We start from the raw sequence: 27,343 nt of genomic DNA, 5'->3' as shown, positions 1-27,343 counted from the left end.
GAAAGATTGGGTGAATCTATCTAATAAAAGAATACTAACTTTAGATGACCATGATTTACAGAGGGGGTGGCATGCCTTCCTTTGGGATATGGGGAAAACCAAACAAAAATATTTTCATAGACACTTAATTAGAGATTCTCTATTGGCCAATGGGAACAAAATAAGGAAAAAATATTATTTAAAGGTCACAATCTGGCTCTCAACAATGGAGGCAATGATTCACCCGAATAATTTGGACATTAATAAGATGTTAAAGTATAAAGATCTATTGGATATACAAGAAATTTGAAATTATGGCAAGACCTCCAGGAACAAGGGTTACAAATTGACCAATGGGCATATCTCCAAGTCCAGAATAGATATAGACAGGACATGAAAGACTGGAATCTATAATAAACCACAACAATTAGATAAAATTATATTAGGCCCAGATAAAAAAATTATAACAAAATTTTACAACTATTAGAGGTAGAATTAGAGGACGAAATAGTTAAAGGTAATATGATAGCTTGGAGTAGGAATATAGGCTGTAGCATTACTCTAACAGAATGGGAGAAGATCTGGAATAGAAACAATAAAATTACAAAATCGGCATCATATAAAGAAAACACTTATAAAATGTTCTGTAGATGGCATCTACCCCCTTCGAGATTAGCAAAAATGTTTCCCAACGTGAGCCCTAAATGCTGGAAGTGTAAAAAGAAAGAAGGAACATTCTACCACATGTGGTGGTCTTGTACAGAAACCCAGAGATATTGGCTGAGAATAAAGAAATGGTTGGAGGAAATTACATCTCTACATCTGAGCAGATTGAACTCAAACCAGATTTTTTCCTATTAGGGATTCTCAACAGACAATTCCCCCCAAAAGTTAAATATATAATATTACATATATTGACGGAAGCTAGATTGGCTTTCGTACAATGCTGGAAACAACCCTATATTCCACCTGAGGGAATGGTTATTCAGAAAATATCAAGCTGTGCAGAAATGGATAAATTAACTCTGGCATTAAAAAATAAAGAAGTATCAGAGTACTATATGAGTTGGAACTGTTGGTATGAGTGGACTGATAAAAGATAGACCGAATAATAATAATAATAATAATAATAATAATAATAATAATAATAATAATAATAATAATAATAATAATAATAATAATAATAATTTGTGAATGAGGAGTGTTAATAGTAGTAATTAGATATTCGCACTAAAGATTAATTGCAAATATGGCACAAAATAATGAGATAAATAAGGAACCACAAATTGTTGATGATGTAATTGTTTTTAATTGTTTACCCCTTTTCCCTTTTTGTTCTTCTTTCCTTCCCAATTTGTTTGAGCGTTGTTTTTCTGTTTTAATTGTAAAACTTAATAAAGTTTATTCAAAAAGAAGAAGCCTTTATTGAGTTCTGCTTTCTGAATTAAATACACTGATTTCCTATCAAATGCTTGTTCTAGACTCAGCTTGAATAAAGATTTTATGTATCCAAAACTGAAAACTGATGTTACTGAGGAAATATGTGGCTGTTCAGAAATATTATTGGTACTATCCATTTTCAAACAGCCAATTTGTGTAGTGGTTAAAGCATCAAGCTAGAAATCAGAAGATCTTGAGTTCTAGTCCCACCTGAGGCATGAAACTACTTGGGTGACCTTGGGCCAGTCATTTTCTCTCAGTCTTACAAATTTCTCCAGGCAGTATCTGAGGATCAGACACAATTGAGGAAAATAAGAAGAAAAATCAAATTTGTATTGGATTGAAATGTTGCCTGGCAGATAGAGGGTCTGTTTTAAAAAATAAGATTTTTCTTAAAAGCATGTTATGTACTTGATTGTATGTAGATTCTGCTTTCTGTCCAGCTTATGGAAGTACATCTATTTCTTTCCTCCCCCAATTTTAATTATATGAATGTAACAACTTTCTGGAAAAGCAGAAAAGAAGTGAAGACCCAGATATTTTGCAGGGCTATGGCCAGGATATTGATGAGGCCACCATAGTTTGCTTAATGTAGGTAGGAATATTAATAGTAAGAAGGATATAATGCAGTGTTCATAAATCACATAAAATATAATATGATTTTGGAAGAGAAACAATGTTTAAGGTTGTTAATGTAGAGACTGAACAATATGTATAACATGATGTTTGAAAATGAGAACCTTTTACCTATTAATCCAGTATTCTGATCTATGGCTTATTGTTTGGAGAATGTCTTTGTTCTTTTCTTCTGCATTATATTACAGTTATATCATTTTGTCTTTTTATTTCCCTTTCTGAATAATATTTTTTAAAGGAACAAAAAGTGTGAAAATAAAGGAACAGAATATTCTTAGAAAATAAAAGATGCGCTTGTGGACCCTGTGAAATAAACTTCATTCCTGTAAGTAGGCATAGTTACATAGTTTGTGTGTGTGTGCGTGTGTGTGTGTGTGAATTATTTATAAACTGATCCTCTGAGTAAATATGATATGTTGATGCCTAAAATAACAGAGTAAAACATATACAAAATTCAATTTCATACTCAGAAATAGTTCCTAAATATCTTGTCTTCTTTTTGAAGAGGACTCAAAATTTCTGTCTCCAATTAGGAAAGAGCTGGAGACTAACTTCCTGAACATAGCCATCCTTCACGCAGTGTTCTGTTTAAGACATGGGAATGTATATTCTGTTTCTGAACTACAAACATAGCACCAGCTACATAAGAAGGAAAATTAAGTTAATTTTGAGAAGGTTCCTTGCTGTTTTATTATATCAAAGAATGACTTCATATATTTCAAATTTGCCATCAAAATTTCTGCATTCAAATTTTGACACCTCTTTTGTGTAAAAGATAAATTACAGTATTAGAATTGTATTTGGAGTCCCTGCATTTTACATGTTATATCCCATATGTTGATATTTGCTGATTTTTTATGCCAGATGAAACAGCCGTAGTATAGAATCATACTAATTAGTAATTCAAGATAATTACAGCATTTACTTCTCTTTTTCTGTTTGGAATTGTTTCTTTTCTAGGCTGCACAACTTTATACAAAATAAATAAAAACATTCCAGAAATCTTAAAGAACAGAAAGTTGAGCTTGTAGTAATTCTAGAGCAAGTTTCATGGTCTATCTTTGAATAAGAATGGATATTCACAGCATCTCTGAAAAAGGAATACATTTGGTTATTTTTTTATGCCAAATTATTACTGCATTGGATGTTCCTCTTGATTGTAAGTACTAACAATTCACAATCTATGGAAAGATATTGATTGAACAATTGTTATAAACAAATATCTCGATCACCTAGAACAAATCTATATAACAAAATAGCATTGCAGAGAAGACGTGTTTGTACATACTCAAACACATCTTTTCATTCCCCGTAGAAATTCTTGTTCATTATAAAAGTTTGTTTTTGCTTTTCACCCTAAATGTTCCATTAATAATTATCTTGTTATACATTTGCTATTTCAGCATGTAAAATATATTCAGAATAAACGATTAGCATTCTGACTACCTTAACACTCATAACCTATTTAGTGACTTAGCAATGAAAACAAGTATATTTAACAGAGTACAATTGAAAATATTTAAAAGGCAATAATTACTGAGATAAGAATAAAGGCTATATTCTAAAAATAATCAACAATATACATCAACTGCAAGAGCAGATATAGAACCATTAAAATCTCTGGTTTTACATGCAGTTCATATAATTATCTGTAGTACTTATAACCCACTGTTGAGAATATTTAGAATCCATTGTTCTATTAAAAAGGCTATCAGAAGAGAGTGGTAAAACATACAGTTTTGGCTGTTTATATTCTTATCAACTTAGCAAGAATTTATTTTTCAACCCCATGTGATAAACACAGAGTTATACTTTCCAGTGCAAATGAACTAATGGTTCTCACCAAAATATTAACGTGGAATTCCTGTATTCAAACAGATGGTAATGAAATGGCACAACTAACAACAGGACATTCTATCTCTGTTACTTATTCTTACATTTAGTTCTGTATATTGATTGCTTTTTGTTTTCAGTGGACAGGTTACGCCATCCATTAATTCTATTTCCATATCAGCCAAGATAATATGTACCGTGTTTTTCAGAAAATAAGACAGGGCCTTATTTTCTAGACCCCTAAAAAAAAGGCTAGGCTGTCTTTTCGAGGGGTGTTTTAATTTCCCCCGCCATGTGCCTAGCCTAGCCACTGGGCTGCTTCTATCACAGCTGAAAGAATGCCCCACGTGCCTTGCCCCTTCACCAGGCCGCTTCTGTAGTGGCCAGAAGGAGCTATTCCTCAAGCTTAGTACAGACTCAGGGAAGAATGGCAGGCAGGAAAATTCCCCCTCCCCATTTTCCTCCCGTTCACCAAAAAGCCTCCATTCTGAAACTTCAGCATTCGGAATGGAGGCTTTTTGTCTCAATAATGACAGAAAGACTTAAAAGATATTTGAACCACTTTGTACATACAGATCAAAATTGATTTTTGCCTAAGAGACAAATAAAAGACAATATGAGGATAATATTGAATACATTGGAACACTATGAAACACATCCAGAGAAGCAAATGGCCTTGGTTTTTTTAGATGCACAGAAAGCTTTTGATAATGTAAATTGGCAATTTATGTTGCTGCAAATGGAAGAGATGGGCTTTGGAGAAAGATTTATTAAAACAATTGAGGCATATTACAAACAATCAGCAAAAGTAATGATAAATGGAGACTTGACAGATAATATCAATATGACAAAAGGAACTAGGCAAAGATGCCCTCTGTCACCATTGCTATTTGTATTGACCTTGAAAGTATAAATTACAGGCATTTGCAGATGATCTGGTGTTCATATTAGAAGAACCATTGGAAACAGGTCCTAAGTTGATAGAAAATAAAGAAGAATATGGGAAGGTTGCAGGACTGAAAATAAACAAAGAAAAAAACTCAGATTTTAGTAAAGAACATAACAGAAAAACAAAGAAAAGTGTTAATAGACAGATTAAATATCCAGATCACAAGAAAGTTAAATACTTGGGGATATGATTGATAGCAAGATGTGGAACACTCAAGGAGGATAATTACTACAGACTAAAACAACAGATTGTGACAGACTTGGAAAAATGGAAAAACTTACAATTTAACAGGGAGAATATTGACGATTAAAATGAATATATTACCCAAGAATATTATATTTGCTCCAGATGATTCCAATAAAATTAGGGAAAGAATACTTTGAGGATTTAAATAATATGTTGCTGAAATATATATGGCAGAGGAAAAAGACAAGAATCAAATTAAAACTGTTACAGGATACCAGAATGAGAGGAGGCTTTGGACTACCCAATTGGGAATTATATTATCAGGCAGTAATATTGATGTGGATGAAAGAATGGATTGTCTTGAGAAACGCTAGACTGTTAATATTGGAAGGTCATGATCTGCAGTTGGGGTGGCATGCATTTTTATGGCGTAAGGAAAGTTAAGTGCATGGATATTTCCGGAGACACTATATTCGAGATGCTTTATTATCAACATGGGAGAAAATAAGGGAACAACATTATTTGAAAATAACAGTCTTATCGACAATGAGGGCATTTGCGTATCCAAATGTTTTTAAAATGGAACATATTATTAGATACAGTGATATTTTAAATGAAAAGGGTGAACTCAAAACAAAGCAAGAATTAGTGACTTCCAGTTTGAGCTTCTTCGGTGACAGACCGAAACCTCATCTCTCTGAGGCTTCGATCCGTGCTCGCCGCTGGAGCGCCCCGAGCCGGCTGGTTTTGGGGCTAAGCCACCCCGTAGAGGTGAAGAGGGGGGAGACTGCCAGCAGAGTTGAGGAGAGCCGCATCTCTCCTCCCCAGCTGGCCATTACTCCCTTTCCCAAAGGCGGTTGTAGCAGTGGTCAGAAATGGCCACTACAAAGAAGAACTCGACCGGAAAAGAATGCGCAGGAGGAAGATAAGAAGAGAAAACTTTGGTTGACCTGGTCAAACAGCAAAAGCAACAAATAAGGTACCCTGGAATTTAAACTTAACAACATTGTTCCCAAACAAGATTTTGAAGCTGCGAAGGAGAGAGAGAAGGGAAAGGATTAGGTTTTTTTCCTTCCCTTCCTGATACTGATTGCTAAGAGACTTAAGCAAGAAATTGAAAAAAAAAATCCACTTTGACATTAATAGGCATCTAAGCTGAAAATAAAAGTCAAAAGGATAATAAAGATTTCTGGACATTTAAAAGTTTTTAAAAGCAGGAAAGGAGAAAAAAAAAGAATAAAAGGGCAGGATCTGGAAAAATGGAGGAGACTGCCTGGAATTAAGGAATGGAACTGTAATTAAAAGGAACTTACAGTGAAATTTTAACAAGATTCCTCAAAGATACATTTTAATTGAAACTTGATAACAAAATAATAGAACCCCAGGAAGAGAAAGTGGAAAAAAAGGAGCAAGTAGAAACAGCCTTGTTCTGTGGGCATGGCTTAGTGAGCTTGGCTTGGTGGTCAGGGTATTGGCTGGGCATGGCCAACTCAATATCACTCACATCGCGGTACTCCTCTCCTCTCCTGGCCTCTCATGACTGTGGGGATGCTGCAACAGTTGTAAGTGTGAAAAATGGTCATAAGTCACTTTTTTCTGTGCCATTGTAACTTTGAATGGTCACTCCACACAAGCAAAGTACCAGCAAAGGAGGGGAAAAACTCCAAAGAAGTTCCTGAGAACCAAGAATGCCAAGAATGTAATAAGGGTTAACGGAGAGGCAGTTTCTGTAAGCAACACCAGAATGTTTCCTTCCTGCCTTCCTTACAGGATTAGGCCAGTAATTTCTTCTAACAACCGGTTCTCTGAACTGCTTAGAATGTTAACAACTGGTTCTAGCGAATAGGTGTGAACTGGTAGAATCCCACCCCTGATTATACCTATATTCAATATGTTCATAAACACTCTGTACAGTTGTATATATTCCTTCCATAGATATGCTATATATTCATATATATATATATATATATATTAATATATAGTTACATTTTTTTGTATATCTGTATGTATATATTTATACTTCATTGCTGTTTTGCACTTCTGGTTAGATGCTAACTGCATTTCGTTGCCTGTGTTCATGTGCAATGACAATAAAGTTGAATCTAATCTAAATCTAATCTAAGCTCATGGAGGTGTTGCCATTCATGAGTGCAAAGCCACAACAAGCCTTGCAAGGTCCTGCTCCAAGTGGAATGGATAACAGGCAGGAAAATTCTCTTTCCCATTTTCCTGTCTTTCACAAAAATGGCTCCACCCTGAGCGTTCAGCGTATATCCCAGGTTTGCAACGCTGAACACTCCATTCTGAACCTTCAGCGTTGCAATCCTGGGATACGCTGAAGGCTTGGAATGCCTCTGCTTCAGTGCAGAATAACTTTTGCAGCTGTACAGTCACCTCCCCCAGTGCCCGTACTGCCACTCATGCCAGCCATGCCCATCCCCCAGGCTTATTTCTGGGGTAGGGGTAATATTAGGCCCACTCCCCCCAAAATAGGATTGGGCTTATTATTGGGGTGGGTTGTGTTTTCTGAGAAACACGGTATCAATGCTAATTATTCCATATAAGTTAGGAATAATATTTATAATTGACAATGCAACATTAAACAAGATTTCCAAATACCTTGTGCAAGAAACTATGCTGATTCTTTGCTGATAAAGTGACTTTGGTATCGATGGTCAGAAAAGATCTTTAGCATGAATGCCTGTACTTTCTCTGTATCTTTTCTTTCTAGGATTTCATTACTCCTATCTTACTAACAAATAATTTTCTTTAATTCATGTTTACAATTCACTTGCTGAATCTGATACATGGAAAAAAGCAAAACTTCTTGAAGAATGTAAGTTCTGCCCCTAAGCCTACACAAAAAATTATGTGTGTGACTTAATACAATTTTTAAGTGCTTAAACCATTTTATTGTGTTTTTAATATTCTGTACAGATGATAGCTTATAGAAATTACACTCAAGAAAAATTTTGGCATGAATTTAAACATTGTTTAAATATTTAGTTTTAATATTTAAAAGATATTGTTTCCCTCCGAAAATATGACCTACTCTGAAAAAATCCCTAGCCTGATTATCACGCCTGTACCTAAAATGAGTCCTACCCCCAAAATTAGACCTAGTAGTTAAGTCCTACCCACCATCTGTTGTACGAGGTGGGTGAGGAACAGCCATAAAAATCAAGCTGGGTGGGGAGTGGGGCGAAAGGAAGCAATGGGTGTGTGGAGGACGAAATGAGGCAGTGGGAGGTTGAGAACTAAACAAGGTGGGGGGTGAAGATTGTCCCATGCACCCTGCACTAGCTTACCCAACCCTCCCCCCCTCTCTCTCACACACACACAGGTTTCATCAGATCATTCTCTCTCCCTCTCTCTCCACGTCATGGTGGTGGCACCAGCTCTGCTCTCCACAGCAGCCTGCAGCTGATCCAAGGTGCACAAGCCGATGCCCTTTGGGCACCTGCCTCCCTCTGCCTTCTGCTCCATGCAGTCACTGCCTCCTGTGCATAGGTGGGGTGGTGGGGCACTCGGCAGGGCTTTGTGATGAAACAAACAAGACCTCCCCAAAATAAGCCCAAGTGCTCATTTTGGGCCCAAAAGAAAATAAGACCGGGTCTTATTTTCGGGGAAACACAGTACGTACCTATCCATTTATGAATTCATATATTCTTTAAAACTCATACAAAAACACTTTTAAAAGCAAGTTGGACTGAATGCATTTAGTGCACATTATTGAAGTAGGATTTAGAGAATTGATTGCATTTTGGAAAGCGAAACCCAGAGGCATTTTTCCTATTTTAAAATGTCTCTTGTTCATTAAATATACAAGATCTAATGCCAAAGTATCAGGAGAATTTGTTACTGATGTTCCAGATCAATATTCATCTGTACACAAAGTGTGTTATTTGCTCAAGTGTTCTTCCTTTTGCTGTTTTGATTGATGGGCATATACAATTAGAATTTTGCTTTTCATAAGCTTCATATAAATGTATTATTATCTGTTTTGAAGGGTTAGACGAAGGAAAATAAGTTATTTTACTTCTTTCCTAAATTAAAAAAATAAACTGGATTTTCTCATTGTTTTCTTTTAAAATGTTTTCTTTGAAAATGTTTCACTTCTCATCCAAGAAACTTTTTCAATTCTAACAGAACCTTTTGAAAAACAACCTTTGGGATAACCATGACCTGAATGATTGAGAATCTCCGTAGACATATTACAAATAAAATAAGAACCAGAGATAGTTCTTAAAATGTAACACGTTAAAGTTTTTTTTATTAAGCACTTACAGTATGAATCTTACCAGCATACCAAAGCCCATATAGCATCGCTGTATTTTAAGCAATAAGATGCCTGCATCATATGATAAATACTCAAAAGAAAGACTGTTTCTTAAGAAAAGGCTTAATAGTTTGCTTGCTTGAAATATCTGGTTCTTTTCCTTAAGGAGAGCAAAATGTTATCCATATGTTTGTAGCCCACTCTGGTTTACACAATCATCTTCTTGCTAGATGTATTACATAAATATGGCATTTGCAATCATTGACTATTTAATTTACTTCCAACCTCTGAGGTGATAAAATGGGCCTCCTCAGCCATACCTACTGCTGTTTCTACTCCCTGTAGAGAGAACTGAGTAAAATTGGGACAAAATGGCACTGGGGAAGCAGTAACTTTATTGTACCACCTGAGATTGGTTCCTTTTTTTCTCCAAGCTGAAGTTGTAGAGATTAGGAAATACTGACTTCTCTAAATGCCTCTTAGATAGTAATAGAAATTGTCATTAAATATCAGATTGTGGCAGGCTATAGTTTGTTATGTCATTTTGCCAAAACCTTTTGGAAAAACACCAACTATGACCTGGATGATTGAAAATATCCATAGACAAACAGTAAATACTTTTCTCATAGGACTTAGTGCAAAATGTGCCCTAGCATGCCAAGTGAACATACACTTACTCTTTTAACTATTTAGACCTTCCCGTTGATCATCAATATTTAGACATAGATCCTGTCCTAGAAACTAGTTGTCTGAATCACTGGAATTCGGAATTGGGATAATAGGAACAGTCCTGAATAGGAATGAACTTTTCTGTGCCTTAAAGAAATTAGCCTTGCACTCTAAGCACAATCACTTTAAGCAGGTCAGTTTTCATCTCACAATTACCATCTCACATCAGAGCTTTTCTGTTTTAATATGTTTAGTTATGATTAATTCATTTCATCATGTGAAAACTTGCTGTTATATAAAACTGCAGTTCTTTTCATTCTCATGAATTGATTGCCAGTCTCATTAGAGATATTTACTGGATAGTTAAGAACAAATTGAGTCAAATTTGGTACCCAAAAAGATGCTAGCCTGGCATCTGATAATTCACTGTATTCCACTGATGAAAAATTCAGTGTATCTTCTAGAAGCAGACAGATTTTTTTGTATAAGCTGATGTTCTCTGTAACATAACAATCAAACCAAGGCCCCAAGGTATAATCCTGAGACAAGTTCTTTTCATGATTTACTAGATAGTTAAGAATAAATTTTGAATATAAAAATATACAAAATAGCATTAGTTATTGCCTGACAAGGTAAGTACAGTAAATACTGGTTTTGGTTTATAAGAACAACCGTTCTTATACACAGCATACTGTGTGTGCTGAAATGGCGACTGGTATAAACTGGTATCTTAGTTGAATTGCCTAAAATTTTATATGTAGAAAACATTGTTTTGTGTGTATTAAAATGCAGTTCTACAGTCATGTAATGATCATGTTCTTTTGAGAAGAGCTTATTCCCTTGTGGGTTTAAGTATGATTTTAATATATTAAACGTTTGCAATTAACTTTACTATTATTCAACCAGTTTAGAGATATAGTTAATTTAGGATTGAGGAGATTCAGGTTCATGTCCATCTTTAGCTCCCTGGGTAACTTTGGCCTAGTCACTTTCTTTTAACCAATTCACATCACAGGGTTATTCTTGTGGATATAGCCAGGGAAGGAAGTATTCTATTTGCCACCTTGAGCCTTTGAAGGGAAAGAGGAGTTTAAAACCAGTGAATAAAAATGTATTTTTCCATTTTCTCTTTGATCACTTTATCTAAAAAGTGCCACAGCCTCCAACAATAACACAGCAGTCTCCCAAAAACTATATTATTGATCCAAGAGAGAATATTGTAATACAGTGTGAAGCAAAAGGAAAACCATCTCCTACGTAAGTCCTAGATTTGTATTCATTCATTGTTTTTTTTTTATAATACATCATACAGCCCAAGGAAAACATTATCCTTAAGTGATTACTGGATTGATTGTCTTATATACATACATTTATTGTCTTTTTTATAATGCAGTTTTATGTATGCCTGAAAAAAGTAGGTTTGGATAATCAGGCTTTCTTTATTCTGATAACTGCAGCTTTAATATCTAAATTTTATGAACCAATAATTTACAGATACAAAGATAAGTTTGATTCCAGATCAAAATACATCATGTAAATGCTTAACTGTTTTTAAATGGTTCTGTCAGAAGCTCAGAATTTCAGAAGTCTCTGAAATTGTTTCATTTTGACATTATTTCCTTCAAAAAGTATTTCCTACATTTCACTTTGCCTATGCCACAAAGAGCTATTAGGCTCTCTCCTTTACTGTCATCTTCTGCTGTGCTTTCAAGGGGGCGGGGCAGGGGAAAACAGAGGAATTCAATAACATTGTTGGTATACTATGGAAAATGTGTTTGTGTGTGTGAGTGAGCACACACGCGCATGCATATTTGTGTGTGTGCATGTGTGTGTGTACAAGAACGCCCTTTATATGTTCAAGGCATGGCTCCCATCAGATTCAAAAGTATGATGCAATTGTTCGGGGCACTTGTTTCTTAATGATTTGTATTTTAAATAATTAACTTTCATAACCAGAACCATTGCTAAGAAGCTATTGATTTATACCCAGTTCTAAGTGGCCAAAGTAGTTGTGGTCTAAATACATTAATAATGCAAGGGTGTCAAACTCAAGGCCAGCCTGCCGGCTGCAGACCTGGCCTGGAAATAGCAAAGGACTGGCCTGCGGTGCCTCTGTTAGCTAAAATGCAGCATGGGGGCCCGTGTGTGCCCCAATTTGAGTCTGGACGGTTTCCTGTGACTTTTGCTCAAGAAGCCCTTGTAATTTGCTGTGTTGTTCCATAGTGAACAACAAACTTGCTTGCTTGCTCTTGACTTGCTTCTCAGCTCACTTTTTATCTTCTTTCTGAGACTATTCAGAAAATCATACCCCCCACACACGCTCTCTTTCTGGTTTATAGTCTCCAGAGAGGTAATTAAACATGTCCTTCTTTTTAACAGATTCTACTTGTCACAGAAAAGGGACTGGTGACTTGGCTGAGGTTTCTGGAGTCCTATGTTGACTTGGAATCTTTCTCGGTCTTTCTCTCTCTGTGTGTATTTGGGGGTCCCAATCTGCTTTTTCAACTAATGTCAACCCAAGCTGGCCTTGATTCCCCACCACCCCTTAAGTGTTTATGACTACTTTCTTAACTTGCACCCCCATCCTTTAAGCTGTTGTCATATTACTGAGCTCATTATCTTCCTCCCCAGCTTTTGCATATATAATTCAACTAAAATCAAATTGCCACACTTGCTTTCTGTTTCCCTGCTTATCAGCGGAGTTGATATCTACTAATTCTTTTCTTGAGGAAAGACCCAAACTGTGAACAAGCTGACTTGTCCTGATGATTTCATTCTTATTTCAGATCAACTAGTATAGACCTCCTATGCCCCATTTTGGCTGCCAGAGGGCTATCAAAACTAAAAACAAAATAAAAGGAGAAAGGTTTCCTCTTTTGCATTTGAGCATGCACGAAGGGGCAGAAAAGGAGAAAGGGAAAGAGGAAGGACAAAGAAAAAGAAGAAAAGATGGGAAGAGAGTAAGGAAGGAAAAATAAGAAAAGAGTGGATGGAAGATGAAATTAGAATGAAGAGGGAAGGAAAAAGAAGAAAAGGAAGGAATGAAGGAGAGTATAATGAGAGTGAGGGAAGTCCTGACTTAGCATTTGGCTACTACAGGTGCCTCCCCGACACAAGTCCCATGTCACACTCACCATGGCCAAGCCCACAATGGCCATGGACATGCACACTTCCGGCCCTCCAAAGTCAAACACAACCCTGATGTGACCCTCAGTGAAATCAAGTTTGACACCCCTGCATTAATGGAATATTGTATCTGCTGAATTCTTGTATTCCATATTCAGAAGGGGAGGAGATGGTTGAACTTGTCACTGGATTCAGAATGTTGGACTAAGCTTGATCATTATATCCACTTCATGCGTCATCCTGATTGAATATGCTGTTCACTCATCTAAAATTTATCTCTGTTCAATCATATTTGGGATCCCAGCATTAAGATCATGCTTTCTTAAGTTGTGTTATAATTTAGAGCAAATAAACCTGTAATTGACTTTTTTGATAGGTGTTTTAAGAAAATTGTTATCTTTACTTCTTATATTTTTAACTGGCTATCTAAATACTACTACTACTACTACTATCAGTATTATTATTATTGCTGTTATTATTATGTTTATGTTTATTATGTTTATACTATTATAACTGGTACATTTTCTTAAAACAAGTGGTTTTTTAATAAAGAATTTTTTTCAGTGTTTTTATTTTATTGATAGCTTTTCATGGACACGTAATGGAACTCACTTTGATATAGATAAAGATCCACGAATAAGAATGAAGCCTCACTCAGGAACTCTTTTAATAAATATTATTCATGAAGGAGGAAAAGCAGAATTATATGAAGGGGTTTATCAATGTACAGCAAGGAATGTGCTTGGAGCAGCAATTTCCAATAATATCGTTATAAGAGCATCCCGTAAGTTTAATATTAATGAAACTTTTATTTCTCTCACTTCTTGCAAATTGTTTTTCCTCTATGTTTGAAATCCTTGCTTTTATGTAACAGGTTATATCATTCAACAAAATCAAATTCCTACCTGAGAAAGAACACTGTTCTGTTCGTTAACTTGTATTTAAAAATTAAATACAATTTTCATTTTGTCTGATATTTATGTTATATTACAGTATTTTCCTTTCCTGGTTGTTTCTTTTAATTTGAAGACTAAATGATAGTATTTTTTCCACATAGGATCTCCTTTGTGGACTAAAGAAAAGCTAGTTCCAGTAAGAGTTACTGAAGGTCAATATGCAATTCTTCCCTGCAGGCCGCCAGCAGGATTACCTCCACCTATAATATTTTGGATGGATAACTGTAAGTTACATTTGAAACCCATATTCAATTACAAAACTAAAATTATATTTTCAGTTTTTCTATTTCTGATGATCCATGGATTGTAGCAATAAGACATATGGGAGAGGTTTCTTTTGTTATTTTATACATCAGATGCAATTCAAATTCATTTTGTTGCAGGCTTATAATAACTTGGACTGCAAAATAATTGATAAGCCCTGACTTTCAACAAAGGGAAATATTATATTGTGGGAATATTAAAAAGTGGATAAATGTACCAGTCATCCAAATGAGGGGTCCTTGGTACTCTCTGAGCTTGCTTGTTTTCTTGCAGATGGTTCATTATCCAAACTAGGAAACATCATTAGTGCTAATAAGGAATGTAGTTTGTGACCAGTGTCTATTCTTATGGTTTGCCCAGTCAGTGTAGTGGGGTTGGTCTGAAAGATTCTTTGGGTGGGCTGTTTACTGTTGGCTCTTTGGCAGTTTCTTGATAGGGTATTGTTTACTTGATTTTTGGTCTGATGTAAACCTTGAAATTAATCTATGCTGATCTGGGTGCTGATTGCTGATGGAGAGGTGTTTGGATCCTTTTGTTCTTTTTTGTGCTGGGTGATAGTCTTGCATAGTCTATAGATGTTGTTAATGTCTATGTATCTATTGATGGCTGATTTGTCACAGTGCCAGGCTTCCAATAACACCCTGATGTTTTTGAATTTGGCTTTGTCTAAGATGGTCACATTTTCCCAATTGAAACTATGGTTAAATATCTCTATACGTTGTGAAATTAAAGAATTTTTATCATGTTTTCTGACTGCTAGTTGACGTTCGTGGATGCGTTCTGCCAGTCTTCTGCCATTTGTCCTATATAGTGGTTGTTCCAGTCTTCTACTCTTCTCTCTCTTCTCTCTCTCTCTTACACTACCAATTATTGTCCAACAGATGTTTAACAGATATCTATCTCTTCTAGTTGTCACACTCTATATTGTTCTTATAGAGACTCCATTTTATCTTAGCTATTAACCACAGTTTCAAAATGTCCAAGTCTCTATTTTTAGTTTATTTTCTATTCACAGACTATGCAACACCAAAAAGTTAAAGCTCTACAAAGTTTCTCTTCTGTAGCTTTTCTTTTTGCTCCTTCCCGTTTTATTTAGTTCTTATTATTTCCTGGTTTCCTTTTCACAATTTCGCAATGGTGCTTAGATTTTCAATAGATTTTCAAGAAGTGTTTGCTTACTCTGTTTTCAATAAATTTCATATGTTTATTTTTGTCTAATTGATAATAGAGAGTGTAATGTGGTTAGTGGAGAATGTTTTCATAGGTTATCTACAGTTAGATATCTTTTTTATAATTTCTGAACATGGCCTAATGTAGTCATATTATTGGAATTAATATTCTTTATTAGAATGTGTTACTTCTTTTTAACATTCTATCCCACTTTAGGTATTGTAATTAGATTTTCAATTCTGAATACATAATAAAAACCTTGAAACAAATAAAGTATATCTCCCATGCATGGAATGAGTTATACAAACCATAGTATGAACTGAAATATAGTTCTGAAACTGCCATAGTAATAGAAGTTGTAGAGTACATCAATTAAGAAAAACTTCTCTTAAAGGTAAAAATCCCTTTAAGTTGAACTGGATTCCTTGTGGCTATAGAATAGAAGTGTCTTGACAGAAGAAACTGTTGGTTATATATATATATATTCTTAAAATAATTCTATATTGTGAGCTGGCATTACAGATGTTTCATTTATTTTTATAGCCTTTCAAAAGCTGCCTCAAAATAATAGAGTTTCACAAAGTCTAAATGGAGATCTTTATTTTTCTAATATAATACAAGAAGATAGCCGTGAAGATTATATATGTTATGCAAGATTTAACCACACTCAAACTATTCAACAGAAACAACCTATTTCATTAAAAGTTGAACCAGGTATGTATTAATTTCTAAATTGGTTGTAGACATTATATTTAGCCAAAATATAATTTATATTGGTATAGTAGAAAACATTTTCTTGCAAAATTGTGCCCTCTTGCAATATATTGAAATGAACCATTGAGAAAGGAATCAAAATAATTTGCAATATATCTTTATTACAACTAAAGCAGTATATGTTGCTATTCTCAAATAGTTTCAGTACTTGAAGTCTTTTGATATTAGTAGGATTAAGTAACTGCTTAGCAAAATTTCAAGTTTCATTTGAATACAGTTTGATTAAATATGATGCCAATCAGATCATACTTGCAAGTAAAGTTTCATGTCATAATCACTTCAAAAAATATTGTAGAATAGAAGAAATATTTGTAGCTTCTGTAACCAGGAAACATTAAATAATTTGTGACATATTTGTGCCAGTTACAACCCTGGCCTCTTTGAGAAACTTTCTTGAATGAGGCAGGTGGATTTTCCTCAATATTTAGGAAATTCTAGTACAGGGGAAGTAACTCTCAAACATGCTTCTCAGCCAGAAGAGGACTATTTCCTAACTTGGACATGAGAAATCAGAATATATCTATACATGTTGGACACTAAGAAGGATCACTGATTGTGTTCGAAATTCCTTTGTGCTTGGGATTAAAAGCACTGGTGTAGTGATAACAGGATTAATTTCTGAGTCCCACATTTTGTTGGCTGCAAACTTCATTATATTCTATTTGTTTCAGTGGATTCATTGAATGAAACAATGAGTGCTAATATGAGTGACTCTGATTTTTATGGTGGTGAGTTTTAGAGATGAATATTATTCCATTCATACAGAATTTGGTTAACTAACATTAATTTATGGCTGTTTAATCTTACTGCTCATACTACATTAATATAGATCTCATTAGAACTGGACATATGTTAAGTAATCTACATAATAACGTTAAGTTTAGATAACTAGGAAATAACAGCAAAATATTTGCATGAAGAACATGTTTCATTTTGACCTAAGAATCAACCTAACAATATTTCTTTTCATTTTTTTTAATTTTCTGATTATTCATTATTTCTGGAACTACACAAATAATGAATTTGTTAAAAAGCAATGGAAAACTAATTGTTCTGTTTAATACTTTACTAAATGTATTGTTAACTATTTAATAATTTGCATTAAGATGAATATATTTGCTACATATTTCAAATTATTCACGTTCTAATGTGACATTTTATTTATTTATTTCAGTCCTTTATGAAGGTAGAAAGCTATGGTTCTCATTATGATTATTATTCTTTCTATAAATATCTACTTTTGCAATGAATAAAAAGACAAACCAGCTTGTCCATTATATTACCATCTCTCTCTCTCTCTCTCTCTCTCTCTCTCTCTCTCTCTCTGTGTGTGTGTGTATGAGATATAATAGGCTCCCTTTACTTCACTTTACCTACTTAAAAGTGCAATTTTTTTTCTTTTCAGTTCCTATTGCCCATGACTATTTAAGGAATACAAACACACATAGAATACTATTTGTCTTCTACTTTTCACAAAACAGCATTTAAATTAAAACATTTTTGTATTGCTGATTTGCAGCTTTTGTTAGATACAGTCTTGATAATTTCCCCTTTTCCCTTTTAAAAGGGTAGGTAACTTATTTTCTTTGAATGCATAAAGCTCATATGCAAAAAGAACAGAGCAGGACAATCTGCTCACTCTGGATTTCTGAAACATACTATTTTTTTAATAACATCTTTCTCCCTTTATTCCATTATTTAAAATAATCCCCAAGTTAAGGGACAGGTGTTAGAAATCCCTAAAGAATAAAATTATATCAAATTACAGTTCTAGTATTTCCTTAAGATAACTTGTGGAACTGCCAAGCCTCTTAGGAACCAAGAAATACATACAAAGTTATTTCTGAGTAGTTTCCTGTATAGCTCCTTACTTATAGACAGAAATCATGCCAAACTAGGGAACGATTTGCCTCAATATAGATTTTGGAATTTCTAGGCAGGAGCTCCCTCTTACTGTCTTCCTCCCAACCAAATATTTCAAGCTTCACTGGTTCTTTGCTTATGAAATGCAGCCCTTCCTCCCTGGGAATCCAGACTACATTCCACTACAGGAACTGGATTGAGCTCCTGTACATAAGGACTTTATGTCCTCTTTGCTTTTAACTGTTCAAAGTCCCATTAATGAGAGCAAGAGTTTGAATGTACATGGAAGATAGTTAAATTAAATTGTATAATTAAAATTAATATATAATTCAAACTCAAAGATTTTCCATGAAAAACTTTACCCATCATTATAACCCAGCACCTAGCATTTTCATTGTTGTGTTTTATTTATCCTACAAGTTTTTATACTAGAGTTAAAGAATAAATTTTCCAGGGAAAAGTTGCTTTTGCAATCTGTGATCAAATTTGCAGTTTAAAAAAAGGATAGGAAAAGCAAGGTTTTGATATACAAAGCAAAACCCTTATCTCTGTCAAAATTATCTCTTGCCAAAATGATTAGGTAATTGAACTAGTCATAGAACCCTAGTAAACATTTATTTTTATATCTAATTAACTGAATGCATGCATTGCGCTGGATACAAAGAATTTGTTTTAGTGTAGATTTTGTTTCCATTTAAATGATATATAACTTTATTTCTTTTTCTTTTAGTCAGATTTTATTCAGAAAGACAGCCAACTCTTCTAACACCTGCTGGAAATGCAAGTAGCAAAATTGAATTAAGAGGAAACACTCTTATGCTGGAATGTATTGCAGAAGGGTTGTAAGTTGTCATTTTAATCAAGGAAAATAAGAATAATGATACCATTATACAGCTATGGTTACCTATTATACAGCTGTGGGCTGTGCTGTCTTTTATCTGATCATTCCACTGGCAGCATCTCCTTGCTCAGCCTCCCAAGGTCTTTCCCGCATACCATTGTATTTATTATAGTTGCTCAAATTAAAGTGAGTGGCAATACTGCCTTTCAGTCTTATCCAATTAAGATAACACATAGTAGGCAATAGAGCCAATAAAATTTAAATACTGTATAATAAGTATTTAGTACCTTTTACAAAACATAGAATAAATGATTATATGTTTGGATTTAAAACCATTATAAAATTTGTTTAATTATTAAAAACTCCAAAACGTACTTTAAATATTGTAATCTCAACTGTTCTGAATGATATTTTCTTCTATTAGACCTACACCATTAATCCGCTGGAGCAAAGAGGGTGGTGACCTTCCTGTCAACAGGACTTTCTTTGAAAATTTTCATAAAACCCTCAAAATTATAGATATTTCTCAAGCTGATTCAGGAAAATACAGATGCGTGGCAACAAATCGTTTGGGTTCTGCTTATCATGTTATTACAGTTAATGTCAAAGGTAAAATTACTGTTGCCTTGTTTAGCATTTAAAAGTTAATATGTGTATTTCTGAATTCACATTCATGACAGATCAGAAATATATCCTTTAATAAAAATAAAAGTGGCCAAGTTGCATATGATTAATTGAAACTTCATAAAAACTTTTTATTTTCTTACTGTCTTATTCCTATTGATAATTCATAATAAACATGATAAGAAGGAGGAACTTCAAATATGTAAAATGTAATCTATTTGAATCTGATGGACTATTGTAGTCAATTTTTCAGTTCTTGAGGGTTGCAGTTATACTTTTCTTTCATCTAAGTTTACATTTTAATTACATAATATTATAGTGGGTGAAGTAGTAAATAATAAAACCAATGACAGGAAGGAAATGTTAAAAATAAATAAAAAGATGTATAAAAGTTGTAATAAACTGCAACATGTCAGTGCAGCAAGGAGAGAGCACCAGGAACAATATAAATATCACAATTGCATGTTGTTTCTGGCCTCAAAATTGCTCAGATTTGGCATTTCTGGGTACATCTTAAATTTGATTATTTGGAATTCTTCGAGAGCTGGATCAGAAATTTGCTACACAAAACTTCAAATAACAGGATCTTATAACAAAAAAAGAGGTGGTTTGATCTCATGGTTACAGCGCTAGGCTAGAAATCAGGAGGCGATGAGTTCTAGTTGCACCTTAGGCATGTAAGCTGGCTGACTGACTTTGAGCCAGTTACTGTCTCCAGTCTAGGAAGTTAAAGACGGCTTCCTCTTGAATTTCCCCCAGCTGCCTTTGGGCTGCCTGCCAATCCACCGCCACTAGCTGCCCCTGCTGCCTAGTCCTGCTAACTGCTGCAACATGTATTACTATATACTTGGCACAACCTTCTTTCGTGCCATCTTCTTTCGCCCTAGCTGCAAATGAAGATGCTGGCTGGCACGCAAACAGAGATCGTGGCCATGGTAGAGAAAAACTCCAGCTGTTCTAGTGTGAAAGAAGGTGGCACAAAAGAGGGCCCAGCTGTTTCAGTAGTGGCACACACAATGTGTCACACACAGCTGTGGTGAGGGGCAAGGCCAGGTATGGGGCAGTTGGTAGCAGCTGGTAGGTAAATGGTAGTTGTCAATGCAGATGGTCCCAGGTGGGCTCAAATTTTATTCATGTGACTGCAGGAGCACTGCAATGGCCAGAATTTGGCCAAATCCTATGTCCCTTCGTTCAACACTAATTTCAAACAGTCTCTGAACAAATGAATGTTGAGCAAGGAGTATTCATAGTTGTATTTTCAGCTATTCTCCTCATCCTTCAGTCTCTCGACTCACTATACCTCTGACAAAAGATTTTTAGAGATTGGAAAAAAGGTCTCTACCACACAGTTTATGTACTATTGAATGTAAAAACTCTTAGTATAAAAAGTTGATATATGCATCTTTTTAGAATCACAACCAAACAGATGAAGTGAGCTGTAGGTAGTGAAAGTTTATGCCTTTAATAAAAATTTGTTAGTTTGAAAAAGTGCTACCAAACTTTTGATTATTAACCAATTAATTTATTCTATTTTTAATAAATGCATTTTTGTTCTGTATATATTTGGAGTTTTGACATTAATTATATTAACATATGTAACCTAATACCACTGCAAAAACTAGTTGCTGAATGTTTTTGCTTCTTTCTTTTAAACTCAGCTGCCCCTTATTGGATAAGAGAACCTTCAAACCTTGTATTATCTCCTGGAGAAGATGGTTCCTTGATTTGTAGAACTAATGGCAATCCTAAACCCAGCATAAGTTGGCTAGCAAATGGAATTCCAGTTGAAAGTATGGGCTGTTTCACTTTTATGTCATGTTAGATTCTTGCTTGATATTAGTGGTTTTATCAGTGTAAGTTTTTGAACAAGTAGTCAAAGTTTTGTTAAGAATGAGCAAAACATTTTCCACATTTGTAGAGTTTCCATGGTATAGTTTAATGTAAGTACAATAATGGACATTATTCTCTAAAGATTACACACAGAGAGAATAATGATTAAAACTAAAATTGAAAATTATAAATTCATTTATTTATTTAAGAAGAAATTAATGATATTTTGTCTTACAAAGTAAGAGCTTTTGAATCTGCAAAGTAGTCAGATCATTAAGAAGTTGAAGAAAGGAATCTAAAACCAATTCTATCAGATGCTTCAGTGTGAAATAGTAATTCCTTGAGATTTCTAAACCAGGCTACCATTGAACCCTTTCTGAAGTTTATTTTTTCTTTTCCATTAAGTTGCTATGCACATTGATTCAGGGACTCTGAAAAAGAACATTTCAAATCGTAGCTCGCAAAGAGAGAGCCAGCATCTTATGTGAAGCAATTAATTAGAAGAAAAGGACAAGAAAGCCCTAGATTGCTAAACTCATATAATGGAGGATAACTTTAAGAAGATTTTTAATACTGTATTTATTTTTATCAATGATTATTCATGCTTTTCATCCACTGAGATGCTCAATTGGTATATAGATGGTTATACATTTAATTGTATAATTGATTTTACATTTATTTTTATACTTGATTGTATATTCCTAAAAAGAATTCCAAGTAGATTGAAGATATTCCAAGCAAGATGGGAAACAAAACTGAGAGTAACAAAGATAAATGGGGAGGAAGAGTATGAAATTGCCTTACTAATTATATTAGAAGCATTTGCCATGTTTTAATCTTTTGAGGAAAAAAATATCCCATTATATTTTCATATAATCCAAAAGTAAGCCTCTGAACATCTGCTGTTATAGCTCCCAGCTTTCTTCACTACTGACCCTCCTGTTGAGAATTATAGAAATATTTATAGAGACATAACTGCCTACCTTGATCTGTTGAAGAAGAGAAGAGAAACCACAACTGAGTACTTTATATTTGCATGAAGAAAAATTCCAGTGTAATTTCCATCTCCAGTTGTAAGTGCATCTCAAATAATATTAAGACATATTGAGTCTATATATAAAATCAAAAGCTGGCTTGCAGGAATGTTCATATTAATATTAATGGAGTTTATCTTTGCTGATACTGTTCAAAAAAACCCAGATCCCATAAAAGAGGAGGTGGAGTTGCATTGTATGTAAAGGACCACTATATTGCTACAGAAATGCATGAAACTAATGACAAAAACCTCCTACAAGGCATATGGATCAATATAAAAGAAAAAAAAAGAATGACATGGCCATAAGTGTATACTATAGACCATCCAATCAAGAAAAAAAATAGATGTCCTTTTTGCCAACCAAATAACAAATATATGTAGGAAACACACTACAATAGTAATGGGGGACTTCAATTACCCTGATATCAATTAGAAAACTAATTCTGCACCAAGTGAGAAATCAAATAGGTTCCTGACTAACCTAGCTGACAACTTTGTTGTCCAAAAGGTAGAGGAGGGAACTTGAGGACCAGCCATTAATTCTTACAAACAGAGAAGAAGTGATATAGGGAATTAAAATTGCAGGAATAGCACTGACCGTTTCGTACTAGAATTCAACATAACACAAACACAAGCAATAGAACATAATGACTCTAAAGATTTTAAAAGAGCTGATTTCAATAAACTCAGAGAGAACGTGGGAAAGATTCCTTGGATGAAAATCCTGAAGGGGAAAACAATTCAAGAATCTTGGGAAACTCTGAAAAGTGTGATCATAAAAGCCTAAACCACCGCAATACCACTGAGAAAGAAAAACAAGAAATACAAGAAGAAATCATCATGGCTGCAGAAAGATCCCTCTGACAAATTGAAAAACAAAACGGACAAGTACAAAAACTGGAAAGAGAGGCACAGTCGGTCCACTAAAGAGAGAAGATGGCATGAGCTGCTTAACTCATTCTTTGCATCGGTCTTCACACAAAAAAGAAACTATAGCTCATCCTACCAAAAACATAACTGTAAAAGACAGACTAGAATAAAAGATAAAATAAGCAAAAAAATAGAAAGACCTGTATGATCTTGATGAACACAGATCACCAGGACCTGACAGATTACATCCCAGAGTTCTAAAGGAACTGGCAGAAGTCATCTCAGAACCACCGCACCACATCTTTAAGGAATCCTGGAGCACCGGGGAACTACCAGAGGACTGGAAATGAGCTGATGTGGTTCCCATCTTCAAAAAAAAAGTGGGGAGCAGGGGAAACAGACCCAAGAAACTACAGACCAATCAGCCTAATATCAATACCCGGGAAGATTTATTTTATTTATTTTATTTTATTTATTTGATTTGTCAATCACTTACAAGATAATAGGTATAAGTATAAACATGAGTAAGAATACAGGAAATAGGTACGAATAAATGGGGACAATGGGACAGGGATGGTAGGCATGACGGTGCACTTATGCACGCCCCTTACAGACCTCTTAGGAACCAAGTGAGGTCAATAGTGAATAGTTTGAGGTTAAAGGAGTGTGGGGTTTGAGGATGTAACAACAGAGTCAGGTAGTGCATTCCAGGCATTGACCACTCTATTGCTGAAGTCGTACTTTCTGCAATCGAGTTTGAAGCAGTTTACATTAAGTTTGTATCTGTTGTGTGTTCTTGTATTGTTGTGGTTGAAGCTGAAGTAGTCATTGACTGGTAGGACGTTGTAGCAGATAATTTTGTGTGCTATGCTTAAGTTTAGCCACAGGCGGCATACTTCAAGGTTGTCCAATTAAAATTATATAATTATAAGATATTAGAAAAGATAATATAAAACATCCAGCAACATCTAGGAACAAGTAAAGTAATCACTAGCAGTCAGCAAAACAAATCATGCCAAACCAATTTTATTTCATTCGTCAACATAATGACTAAATTAGTAGACCAGCGAAATACTATGAACATAATATACTTAGACTACAGCAAGACATTCGACAAAGTGGACCACAACCTTCTTGGTAAGCTAGAAAAAAGTGGGATAGATAGCATCACCACCAGATGGATCCGCAACTGACTGGCAAACCATACTCAACAAGTAGTCCTTAACGGATCTATGTCTACATGGAGGGAAGTAAGCAGTGGGGTACCACAATATTCTGTCTTAGGCCCAGTATTTTTCATAAATGACTTAGGTGAGGAATAGAAGGGGAACTTAACAAATTTGCAGATGATACTAAGCTTGCAGATGATAATAAGCTAACACCCCAGAGGATAGGCTCAAGATCCAGATGGATCTTGACAGACTTGAACACTGGGCCCTATCTAACAAAATGAAATTCAATGGAGAGAAAAGTAAAGTCTTACACAGAAGACAGAATACCTGTCAAAACTGCAGAAAAAGGACAAGTAGCTCTGGGAAGGTCAGTCATAAATTAGAAGCGAGGACCACTTGTATTTGGTTAGCCAGTCACATGGCCACCTGGCCAGGCCCACCCAGTCATATAACTACCAAACCATGCCCACTCGGTCAGCTGCTGGAGCTCGCGGGTCACGTCTACTGAGGGCGAGTGTGGGAGGCAACCAGGAAGCATGAGACTTACGCCGCCTACATCACCCCTCTGCCAGCCGCCCCTCCAAGCATTTTAGCCGAGTGCAAGCTGCCGCTATGCAAGCTCCATGGGTGGAAGATCCACTCTTGCGAGGCTTGACTCGCATTCTCACAGCGGCGGCCCACATTCAGCCAAAGTGTGCAGGCTGACGGATGGCAGAGGGAAGGGGTGGCAGACAAGGGGTAATGTGGGAGACATAGCATCACACTCTCTGGTCGCCACCCCCATCCCCAGCAACAAGGCCCAGCAGCTGTGGAGAATCCAGGCAGGACCCAACTGGCAATGGGTCAGCCTGGCTCCCTTCCTCTCGGCCACCAGCAAGCCAGGCAAGTGGAGTGGGGGGGAACTGAATTGTGCCCTGTGAGGGGCCCACCTCCAGCATTCCTCTGCCACCTCCCTTGCCTCTTAGTGCCCCCCTAAGTCATCCCACTGCCCCCCATGGGGCGGTACTGCCCACTTTGGGAACCACTGGTGTAGGGTCTCCTGCTTGGGCAGGGGGTTGTACTAGATGACCTACAAGGTCCTTTCCTGTTAATCAGTAATCTGATACAAATGTTCCACTCACTTGAGATCTAATTATCATAGCCTGATTTAGATTATTAATATTAAACTATTAAACTAATGAGTTAGAATAAGGTTGGTGCATGACAGAGTGAATAAGTGTGGAGCTCATGTGTGTGTGTGTGTGTGTATGCATGTGATGAAACAGACATCTTGCGATCTCCGGAACTAAAATTATATTTATTATACATACTAAGCTTTCGTCAGCCTCTGCTGACATCATCAGAGGCTGACGAAAGCTTAGTAAGTATAATAAATATAATTTTAGTTCCGGAGATCGCAAGATGTCTGTTTTCTTCTCTTACAAGGATATATACATGTATGTATATGTGCAGTATTTCTGACCTTCCTTCAAATTATTTTATTACAATCCAGAGACAATTTTTTCAATGTTGAATAATTTTTTCTGTCCTCTGTGTTTTAATAGTTGCTCCTGAAGATCCCAGTCGAAAAGTTGATGGTGATACAATTATTTTCACTAATGTGCAAGAAAGATCAAGTGCTGTATACCAGTGTAATGCCTCTAATGAATATGGATATCTATTAGCAAATGCATTTGTGAATATTTTAGGTAAGACAGTTGGTGCTTTTTAAAAATTTAAAAAAAAACAATATTAATGGTGTTTTATTATTTATTAGTAGACAGTAAATGCTACAATATTGACTTATTGGTAACTTTAGTATTTATTCGACTTGTCTTTCCAGTACCGCAGTTATATTACTATATTAATATAAATTTAACTATATTAAAATGCATAAAGCTAAGGAATAGTTAAGGAATAAAAAAGAATTAATGAATATCAGATTTGATATCTCAACATCAAATGTCAGCCCCAATAAAGTCTTACATGAAATCCTATTCATTTTTATTAGGGGGATTAGTAGGCTAGACCCTATAAAAGTAAAGATTTCCCCTGTCCAACTCGAGGGAAGGGTGCTTCTTAGTTGAGAGAGCCGGAGCTGTCTGCCCAGTATGGTCTATATGCCAAGATGCCACAGAAGGACCTATTTATTTACTTGCACAATTTTGAACTGCTAGGTGGGCAGAAGCTAGGGGCAAGTAATGGGAGCTCACCCCATTGTGTGGCACTTGGGTCTCGAACATGGGCTATCCGCTTCCCAGCTGGCAAGCTAAGCATCATTTAACCACTGAGCCATTGTCTTACATGCAATCCTATTTATCTTTATGTGGGAGGTCCTTAGGCTAGGTAATTTGCATAAGAAAATTATTTGTATTACTCAACATTTTATGATATGTGTGGTTTCAAATCAGTGGTAACCCCTGGTGACTGCTTGCACAAGTCCCTGCAGTTGTCTTGGCAACATTCTGGGAAGTGGTTTGCCCTTGTCTTCTTCCTACAACTGAAAGCATATGGCCCAAAGCCATCCAACTGGATTTGTGTCTAAAGTCAGACTAGAACTTAAATTCTTTCAATTTGTAGCCTGCTACTTTAACTGCTATACCAAACTGGATTAGAGGTGGTCCCTGGGTTAAGAATGTCTGACTTAAAGACAACCCCTAAATATTTTTGTAAGATGGTTACTAATCTTATTTAAATTTTTACATAAGATATAAGGCAGAGAACTGTCTAGGAAAATAAAAAAATCTTGATAAATGTATTATTGAGATCTCAAATATTGCATTTACTGAAACAAAAGACACTTTTTTTCCCCCAAAGTTACATATCTGTAACAGCAGAGAGTTCTACTGAATTCATTTAGAATATGA

At 35.4% G+C, this 27,343-nt stretch overlaps 1 protein-coding gene across 16 annotated transcripts in view; it reads left to right on the top strand.

Annotated features, from left to right (window-relative positions):
• Positions 1-27,343, top strand: part of NRCAM (neuronal cell adhesion molecule) — a 154,055-nt gene that overhangs the window by 68,305 nt on the left and 58,407 nt on the right. For 7 of the 16 annotated variants that reach the window (XM_087933947.1, XM_087933940.1, XM_087933946.1 and 4 more), the window contains exons 2-13: positions 2,294-2,380; positions 3,016-3,214; positions 7,842-7,859; positions 11,123-11,228; positions 13,682-13,881; positions 14,155-14,277; positions 16,031-16,201; positions 16,933-16,989; positions 18,855-18,966; positions 19,390-19,574; positions 21,248-21,379; positions 26,042-26,185. In XM_087933947.1, coding sequence (XP_087790073.1) covers positions 3,127-3,214; positions 7,842-7,859; positions 11,123-11,228; positions 13,682-13,881; positions 14,155-14,277; positions 16,031-16,201; positions 16,933-16,989; positions 18,855-18,966; positions 19,390-19,574; positions 21,248-21,379; positions 26,042-26,185 — 1,336 coding nt within the window. In that variant the 5' untranslated portion in view covers positions 2,294-2,380; positions 3,016-3,126. The remainder of the gene's footprint in view (positions 1-2,293; positions 2,381-3,015; positions 3,215-7,841; positions 7,860-11,122; positions 11,229-13,681; positions 13,882-14,154; positions 14,278-16,030; positions 16,202-16,932; positions 16,990-18,854; positions 18,967-19,389; positions 19,575-21,247; positions 21,380-26,041; positions 26,186-27,343) is intronic. The other 9 variants (XM_087933948.1, XM_087933945.1, XM_026713115.2 and 6 more) reach the window with 3 other exon arrangements.

The sequence above is a fragment of the Pseudonaja textilis genome, chromosome 5 (assembly GCF_049901715.1).
Source record: "Pseudonaja textilis isolate UNSWEBS1 chromosome 5, rPseTex1.2, whole genome shotgun sequence".
Lineage (NCBI taxonomy): Eukaryota > Metazoa > Chordata > Lepidosauria > Squamata > Elapidae > Pseudonaja > Pseudonaja textilis.
This window is presented reverse-complemented; position numbering and strand designations above follow the sequence as displayed.